The sequence below is a fragment of the Malurus melanocephalus genome, unplaced genomic scaffold, assembly GCF_030028575.1.
Source record: "Malurus melanocephalus ecotype Western Australia unplaced genomic scaffold, MMel_1.1 scaffold_780, whole genome shotgun sequence".
Taxonomy (NCBI): Eukaryota; Metazoa; Chordata; class Aves; order Passeriformes; family Maluridae; genus Malurus; species Malurus melanocephalus.
In genome coordinates this window covers 88427-97542 of record NW_026624012.1, presented here as the reverse complement: position 1 = coordinate 97542, position 9116 = coordinate 88427, and the positions used below count along the sequence as shown (strand labels likewise).

Genomic DNA, 9116 nt, shown 5'->3' with positions numbered 1-9116 from the left:
ATTTCAGAGCTGTCTGATCGTGAGCATCAACATTCCAAATTTTCAACCCCCGCAAAAAGCGATTTGGCGTCTCCGCGAGGGTACGGAGGAGATCTTTGCCCAGATCCTATTTTTGGGGGAAGCCCCAAGAATTTTTCCTGCTGCATTAAAACAGTCGGGATCTTCTATGGGAATGTGTCAGCCAGAGAGGGAGGAGGAGGAGGAGGAGGAAGGAGGGGGAATTCTGTGATGCTCCAAMAGGAGCTGAGCACATCCGAGTGTCACATCTGAGATGAAATTCTGGGCACGCTGCCACAGGAGCAGTTTTTAACCAAATCCTGTTGTTTTTTTGGGATTTTTAAATGTGGGGGTCACAGCTGGAAGGTGGAGGTGGGTGAGGTTTGGGAAAAAGAGGGATCTGATCGAGGCACCACAGTTGGGTGGTTGGGTGGAGTCTGAAAGAACGGCCTGGGGGCAGGGGTTTGAGTGAAAATAAAGTTAAATAAAATTAAATAAATAATAAATAAAATTAAATAAATAATAGATAAAATTAAATAAATAAAATAATAAATAAAATTAAATAAATAAAATAATAAATAATGAAATAGCAATTAAAGGAAAATCAAAATAAATTAATAATAAATATAAGAATAAATAATGTTATCAAGAATATTATTATTACTATATTATTAATATATTATTAATATATTATTAATATATTATTGATATTGATGTTAATGCATTGATATTTTGTTTATATATATATTGGTATATATATTATATATATTATAATATATTATATTAATAATATATATAATATATATATTGTTAATTTATATATATTGATATTTTGTTAATGTATTATTAAAAATATAATAATAATAATAATAATAATAATAATAATAATAATAATAATAATAATAATAGTATTATTAAAAGAAACAGTGACAGACATTGAAAACCAGAACCATGGAGTGAGAAATGACAGCTGATGGCTGGGAGGAAAAGGGAAAAAGGAGAGGATGGAGAGGGTTTAGGAATCCCTGCCAAACCCTGGGCACTCACCAACTTCACCCCGGACAGCACTTCCAGGAGGGAGATGAGGTTGTGGCCATCTCTCAAATCCTCGTAGAGGTCATTGATGTGCTTGCGCACCTGAGGAGGGGAAAAAATGTCAGAAATCCCAAAATCAGCACCAGGAAAAGCAGCCTCCCCCTTCCCAAAGCACCTGGCAGACACAAAACCCAGCTGGGACACCGTTCCTACTCCAGGTAATCCTGTGGGATTTTATCGTGGGGGTTTTGCACACTTGGGAATCTCCCCTGGATGTTTTCCCCACAGCAGCCTCGAGATTTTTCTCTGTTTTTTCACTCCTCTGTAAGATTTAGGAAGCAGCCAAAAGCTTGGAACAGAGCTCTGCAAAGCTGGTGGGAAAACACAGCTGGGACAGTGCTAGAAACACTTTTTTCCTCTTTTTTTTTAAAAAAAAAATGGAGAATTAATTAAAACCCACCCAGAACTAAGCAAGAAATKGGGAGGTGCCTCATGGTGCCACATTAAACCTGCTCAGTAAATTTTGGATCTTTTCTCCACCCAGGAACATCCTTCAAAAGGACCAAAAAGCCCCTTTTTCTGGCAAAAATGGGGTTTGAGGGTGGGTGAGGATCCCCTTTTTCCCCCTGGAATGTGGGAGGATTTATGTGAAGCAAGGACCAGGTGCCCAGGAAGGAAAAGTAAGGAAAAGGCAATGTGGTGATGCTGCAGTGCCCTCCAAAGGCTCCAGCACATCCTGCTCTGCTCTGACAACCCTCAAACAGCCCCAGGCATTAAAAAAAAATCCTAAAAAACCTCCAAAAGGCGTTTATCCACCACAACACGCAGAGCGACGGTCGTTTTTTTTTGGCTTTATAACACAATTCGTGACTCTTACCTTCATCAAGTGTTTGTTGACCCATTTAGTGAAGGTTTTCTTTTGGACTCTGTCCCGTTCATCTGTCAAAAGGAGACAAAGGCAGCCCTTGGTCAGTGGCTCCCATGCAGAAACTCCAACGGGTTTTTGAAATGACGGGAAGAGACAGCGGGATCGCCGCCGGTGCCAGCACGAACAGAGGGCGTTTATTCAGGGAACGGGGCGGGATGGGGCCGTTGACGCAGCCCCAAAAGCCCCCTCAAGCAGGGAAATGAGGGTCAGGACAGAATTCACGGATTTTTTCAGGTAAGAACAGTGATATTTCACGAAAGCGGTGAGGAGGATTGAGATAAGCACAACCAAACCCTAAAAATGCGTCCGCTCTGCGCCTCCCATATCCCCCTGAAGGGTTTTCCCAATTTTTAGAGGATGTCCCCCTCCCCAGCCCACTCCTGGAAGGCTTTAGGGTGTTACATAAACCCCCAGATGTCCCGTAACAGGCCTGGCCAGGCTCTGCCAGGGCAGCGCAATTAGCAGCTTATTCCGCCCGCCGTATTTTTGGTTCATTGGATTGCCAGGATTTAATGTTTATTTCTGTCCCGTGGCTCAGGTCTGGCTGGGCTCTGGGAGCTCTGAAAGCTGCTGGGACACGGTGACAGCGTGGCTGCCATGCCCAGGGGGTCTCAGTCCTCATGGGGTGTCAGGGGGACAGGATGGGGGACACCAAACAGCAATGGGGGAGCTCTTTGCTCCATAAAAAAAAAAAAAATCACATGGAAAAACATGGAAAAACACCACAGAGCACAGGGGATCCCACTCAGCAGCCCCAGCAGTCCACCAGGATTTAAGAACATCAAATTTGACAACAGAGAGATCCTCAGCACCGACCCACAGCACACAGCCACAACCAATGTGTCCACCCCAGAGCATCCCCGGGATATTTCGGGAAAGGAAATATCACCCAAAACACATTTCTGACATCAGGGTCCACCAGGCAGCAGCACCCTTTGATCTTAAATCAAAAATAATGGGAGAAAAACAGCATGCCCAGGGCCAAACTCCTGCAAGGACAGCCCCCAAGCCCCTCCTGGGGGTCGGGAAAACCTCCCGAGGTCTCCACAGAGCCTGGAAATCACCACCCCACACCCTTCCTCTTCCTCAAGCACCTCGTGGCTTCCCCATGCGACACGTAGCACAGGGTGACACGTCACATCCCCGTGCCCCACTGTGCCCCACCAGATGCCAAAAAATGCCCCTTTTCATGAGCCAAATCCCCCTTTCTTCCCTCCCTGCCAGGCTCCAGCCTGGGCACGGCTCCCCAGAAACCACACAGCCACCCCCAGCACCACCGGCCTGGGTCGCTCCCACGTGTTTTTTGGGATTTTCCTTCACCGGGAAAAAAAACATTTGGGTCCCTTCCCAACTCTGGGAGTTGATGGAGGATGGATAAAGCCCACACCGGGCGGGGCAAGGGGGTACTGACCGATGCAGCACATCCGGCACACCAGGCAGGCGCTGAGCCGCCTCTTCTCCCCGGACAGACGCCGCCTCTCCATCTCCCCGCACCGGGATGGGGAGCTCTGAATCCYGGCTGAACCGCAGCTCCTGGGGAAGGGTCTTGTGGCCACCACTTCCCTCTCGCCCACCTCCACCCCGGCGGGTGTGGACGGATGATTCTCACCGCAGCTCCTCCCACTGAGTTACTTCCTAACCCATGTGCCTCAACGCGAGCCGTTCCTCCTCCGCCACATCACCACGATGATGCCCGTTCCCAGCTCCTCCGGCCAAATCCTCACCGTCCCGGCAAAACAGCTCGAAAAAATTCACGGCAGAAAAGAGCAGAGCCGCTGCTCCACGTCCGACACGTGGGGACGRAGCGATGSCGAGCRCRGCGCGGCTCCCGCAGCCCCGAATCCCGGCGGGATGGKGATGCGGGCACGGGTTGGTCCCGCAGAGCCGGGCACTGCCTGCTGGAAGGCTCTTGGCTTGTTTTTTTTTCCTCGCCTTGTTTTCCAGTTAATTGCACCRGGGACAGAGGGGACAATGCCGGGCTGTTCTCGCTGCCCAAAGCATGGCCCGGCGTGCGCGGCCCCGCTCGGAACGCGCGCAGATAACGGGGGCCGCCTTATCGCCGCCTCTCTTCCTCTTCTTCTAAATATAATCCCCCCGCAGCCCCGGCCGGGAGGGCGGCAGGAGCCGGGCTGCAGCCTCGGCAAAGTGGGAGAACGTCCCCGAGAGCATGGCACGGAGCAGGCGGGGACACGGCGATGTCACCGGGTCCCACACGGACAGCCGGCAGCCGGCCACCTCCAGCGCTGCATCATCCCCAACGCAGGGCAGAGCTTCCTCGGAGAGCTCCCTCTTCCCATATCCCGCAAAAATTGGGGGTTTTCCTGCGATTTTTTTGCCCGGGGTGATTGCCGAGCTCTGAGCAGATCGCAGCTTCCCCAGCGCGGACCCGCGCTATCGGCTGAGCTAATAATAATGCCRGTTACTGCTTACTAACAATATTAAGGCACTGCCAGCTTATCTCTGCCCAGCTAATCTTTTCCAGAGTCACCCTGACGAATAACTCGTTGCAATCCCCCCCATGTTCGTCCCCTCCCTGCTCGAGCAGAAAGTTGCTGGCCCCAAAAACCACCCTGTCACCAGGCAGGGACAGCCAGCAGAGGGAAGGAAAAGGGGGAAAAAACAAATTAAAATGTGTCCAAAGCCAAGGCAACGGCAGGAAAAGGGATTGCAGAGCCTCAGGAGCAGAGCTGAGCCTCACGGAGCAGAGGTGGCGGTGACACAGTGACACCGGGCAGGACCACGCGTGATTGAATTCCCTCCCAACACAGCTCATCAGAGCTCAAATGGGGATCCCAAAGGAACCAGGGTGCTGTGGCACAAATCCCCCACAGAGGCTCAAAGAGAAGGTGGAGATGGGAAAGGTGGGTTTTGGGGTTTTCCCTCTGCTGTTGAATCCAGAGAGGGAACAGGGAAACCCATCCTGGCCCCACAGTGCTCCAAAACCAGAGGAATCAGAAAGAAAAACTCTCACTCCCCACCCCGCTGGACCTCAGCATCCCCAGGCGCTTTCCATCACCACAGGGGTGGYTCCCACAGGCTCTGGGTGCCAGAAAAGCCCCAGCAGCACCACAACACCCTGCACAGACAATTCCCTTCCCGTCTGCCTCCGTCCTGGCCGCCTGCCTGTCCCCAGCGGCTCCCAACGCGTCCAGCCAGGAGCTGCCRCTCCCCCTGGATTTTTCCTCCATCAATCTCCATCCCCGTGCGCCTCCTCCCGCCTCAGGCTGCAGCCAGAGCTCAGCCCCAGCCCCAAAAACCAGGAACCTGCTCAGGGATCGTCCCTAATCCCAACCCTGGCTTGGCACTCTCCATGCCACCAAAGCCTCCCAGCGTGGCCTTTCGTCATCCTTGGGAGGATGTCACCCACCAGCTCCTGGAATAAAGTTGGGAAGTGGCTCCCAAACGTTCATGGGAGACATCAGACAGGGCACTGCACTGATAAACCCACGGGGGTCGCGAGGATATCTCCAAACCCACACTCAGTGGGATTAAACAAGAGCCAGAMATGGGGTAAAGGAGGGGTTGGTTACTTAAAAACACCAAAACTCCAAAATTTTTCAGCATTAAAACCCACTGCTTTCCCTTCAAGAATGGGAATGCATGGGGGCTTTTTAAATGTCGTGCTTTTGAGAGGGGGGGGATGTGCAAAAAAAAAAGAAAAAAAAAATCTGTCTGGCTGAGGAGCACAAGGTATTTCAAACATGCTGGCTGCCAACTTGAGAGCTGACATAATCCATCATGACAACGGAGCCAAGCGGGCAGGATTTACGGAGCCTTTCACCCAGCGAGAGGAAACGGAGCCTGATTCAGCCTGGAAGAATGCACAAGAGATACCTGCGGTGGAAAAGGATCCAACACCCGGATATTTAATGAGGGAGACACCTGAGACGCGGTGATGCAAAGGAGAGCAGGGCAGATGCTCGGGTGAGCATCACAGAGCGAAAAAACCCGCTGCAAAACCACCCTGGTCTTCCAGGATTGGGCTTTGCCTGCTCTTTCCTAGGGAAAAGTGATTAAAATAAATCAAATATTGAATATATTTGCTGCTTGCTACGCTCGCTGAAGGATTTTTTTCCAAAAGGGATGGATTTTGGGGTCATAACACGTCAGTGGACAACACTGCCCCGGCCGTGGAGATTAATGGAAGGGTCAGCAGGAGGAATTGCAGCAAGGCCGGGTTCAGTGGGTGACAGGGTGTGTTCTGCAGGACGTGTTTGTGCAATTCCCTCCCCGTGTCCCTCTCCCAGTGGTTCACAGGGAGAAAAATAGCGGATCCCAAAGCAACACCGAGGGAAAAGCCTGCCCGCGCTGCCCGGGCCGCTCGGTCCCGCCCCTTCGCACGGAAAAAAAAAAAAAGGAAAGAAAAGAGGGAATCGGTCACGGACGCGGGGAAAGGGCCCCTTGTGGAGGCGCAGGCGAGAACAAGCGCGGCTGCAAAGAAAGAGGGAGGAATCAAAACAAACAAATCCCRGGGGGAACAGGACACAGGTCTGGACGGGGAAGGAGTGACCGACACYTCGTCCGGAGCCGGGAGCAATCCCACCCCCCTGTAACGAATCCTCGCCCTCCTCGGGCAGTCATGTGCAAACCCTATTTCGGGAAACTGAGGCAGGGTCAGCCCCAGCTGCTCGGCGAGGCTTTGCCAGCTCCGGGAGAAGCTCCCAGCTCCGGGAGAAGCTCCCAGGGCTGATTTGCTGTCACCGCGAGTGGTGGGAGCCACCGGGGGACACAACGGGCAGGCAGAACCCCAGCCACGTGTGCCACACAAAAAAACAGCCTCATCCGCGGTCAACCCCCCCATCCCAGCCGCTCCCAGGCCGGAAAAGGGCGGCGAGGCCAAATTTAGGCACTGAAACCCCTGCGCCCCCTCCCCACATCGGCTCAGAGCCCCCGGGAGGCTCCGCGATGCTGTGTCCTCCTCCCTCCTCCCCGCGGCCGCGTCCGCCCGTGGCCACCGTGGCCACCGCTCGTGGGGAGGGACAGCCAGCCGTGTCCCCGGTGCCGCCGGCCATCTTAGCGCTCCCTGTCCCCCCCGAACCCCCCTACCTTCCCTGCTCCGGCTCCTCCAGTACAGGACGCCGGCGATGCCCAGGACGTGGCTCAGGACAAAGGCGGCGGGGGGCAGATAGGAGCTCTCGGAAAGCGGCATCGCTTCCTACTCCCGCCCCGTTATCCCAAACCCGGCTCCGACTTTCTTTCTCTTGCCGGCATCGCCGGGAGGGTGAGGGGATGGTGGGGGGATGAGTCTCCCCTTGCAGAAACTTCCAAAACTTCCCAAAGTTCCTGCCCGAGCCGCTGCCTGCAGCTGTGGCTGTGTCCCGCGGCGTCCCCGGCGCTGGCAGGGTTTGGGGACAGCCAGCGCCGCTGGGACCGGGAGATTTGGGAACGCCAAGGGAGAGGGGGGGCGGGTGGAGGGAGAAAAACGAGCGTCAGGCCGGCTCGAACATCTTTCCTCGGAGTTCTCGCGGCCAAACTTCGTCCCGTCCTCCCCCGCTCCCTCCCTTCCCCTGCTCGCTGGGGAGAGACGTCATCTCCTCAATATCCATTGGCAGCCCCGCTGGACGGGAGCCGCGGCCCCGGGGATATCGGCGGCGGCAGCTGGCACGGGCAGCGAACCCATCCTCGCTGGGGGCTTGGGAAGGGCACAAAAACTGATCGCCAACCCCCGGTGGGTGATGGGCACAAAACCCCTGATGGGTGACGGGCACAAAACCCCTGGTGGGTGACGGGCACAAAACGCCCTGTGGGTGATGGGCACAAAACCTCATCGCCAATCCCCGGTGGGTGACGGGCACAAAACTCCCGGTGGGTGATGGGCACAAAACCTCATCGCCACCCTCCCGGTGGGTGACGGGCACAAAACCTCCCCCGGTGGGTAATGGGCACAAAACCCCATCGCCAACCCCCGGTGGGTGACGGGCACAAAACTCCCGGTGGGTGACGGGCACAAAACCTCCCCCGGTGGGTGACTGGCACAAAACTCCCGGTGGGTGATGGGCACAAAACCTCATCGCCATCCTCTCGATGGGTGACGGGCACAAAACCTCCCCCGGTGGGTGACGGGCACAAAACCCCATTGCCATCCCGCCGGTAGGTGACAGTCACAAAACCTCATCGCCACCCTCCCGGTGGGTGACGGGCACAAAACCCCCGGTGGGTGATCGGCACAAAACCTCATCGCCATCCTCTCGATGGGTAATGGGCACAAAACCTGATTGCCACCCCCACAGTGGGTGATGGGCACAAAACCCCCGGTGGGTGACGGGCATAAAACCTCATTGCCATCTCGCCGGTAGGTGACGGGAACAAAACCTGATCGCCACCCTCCCGGTGGGTGACGGGCACAAAACTCCCGGTGGGTGATGGGCACAAAACCTCATCGACACCCGCCAGTGAATGACGGGCACAAAACCCCATCGCCAACCCCCGGTGGATAACGGGCACAAAACCCCATTGCCATCCCGCCGGTAGGTGACAGTCACAAAACCTCATCGCCACCGTCCCGGAGGGTGATGGGCACAAAACCTGATTGCCACCCCCACAGTGGGTGACGGGCACAAAACCCCATCGCCATCCTCTCGATGGGTGACGGGCACAAAACTCCCGGTGGGTGATGGGCACAAAACCTCATCGCCATCTCGCCGGTGGGTGACGGGCACAAAACTCCCGGTGGGTGACGGGCACAAAACCTCCCCCGGTGGGTGACGGGCACAAAACCCCCGGTGGGTGATGGGCACAAAACCTCATCGCCATCCTCTCGATGGGTAACGGGCACAAAACCCCCGGTGGGTGACGGGCACAAAATCTGATCGCCACCCCCCGATGGGTGACCGTCACAAAACCTGATCGCCAACCCCTCGGTAGGTGACGGGCACAAAACCTCCCCCGGTGGGTGATGGGCACAAAAACCTGATTGCCAGTAATGGGGGGCAGCACTTTCAGGGGTCCCCGGGAGCAGTGAGAGCTCGCCCAGCTCTGCCCGGCAAGGGGGCGACAGCAACGGCGACAAAATTCGCGTTTCTGGCAGCTGAGGACCACAGGGATATCCCCATCACCCTCCCTGGATGCTCCGATTAACGGCACGGGGGAAACAGCCCAGAAGATGCTCTAAAACAAGAGGTTTGTGCGTTTTTCCACCATCCCCGTGGCTGGGTGT

At 54.9% G+C, this 9116-nt stretch overlaps 1 protein-coding gene across 1 annotated transcript in view; it reads right to left on the bottom strand.

The window, feature by feature from the left end:
* LOC130584847 (microtubule-actin cross-linking factor 1-like) overlaps nucleotides 1-9116 on the bottom strand; it is a 161953-nt gene that overhangs the window by 120148 nt on the left and 32689 nt on the right. Inside the window, exons 3-4 of the mRNA XM_057385079.1 lie at nucleotides 1910-1971; nucleotides 1045-1134 (exon numbers count right to left, since the gene is read on the bottom strand). Coding sequence (XP_057241062.1) covers nucleotides 1045-1134; nucleotides 1910-1971 — 152 coding nt within the window. The remainder of the gene's footprint in view (nucleotides 1-1044; nucleotides 1135-1909; nucleotides 1972-9116) is intronic.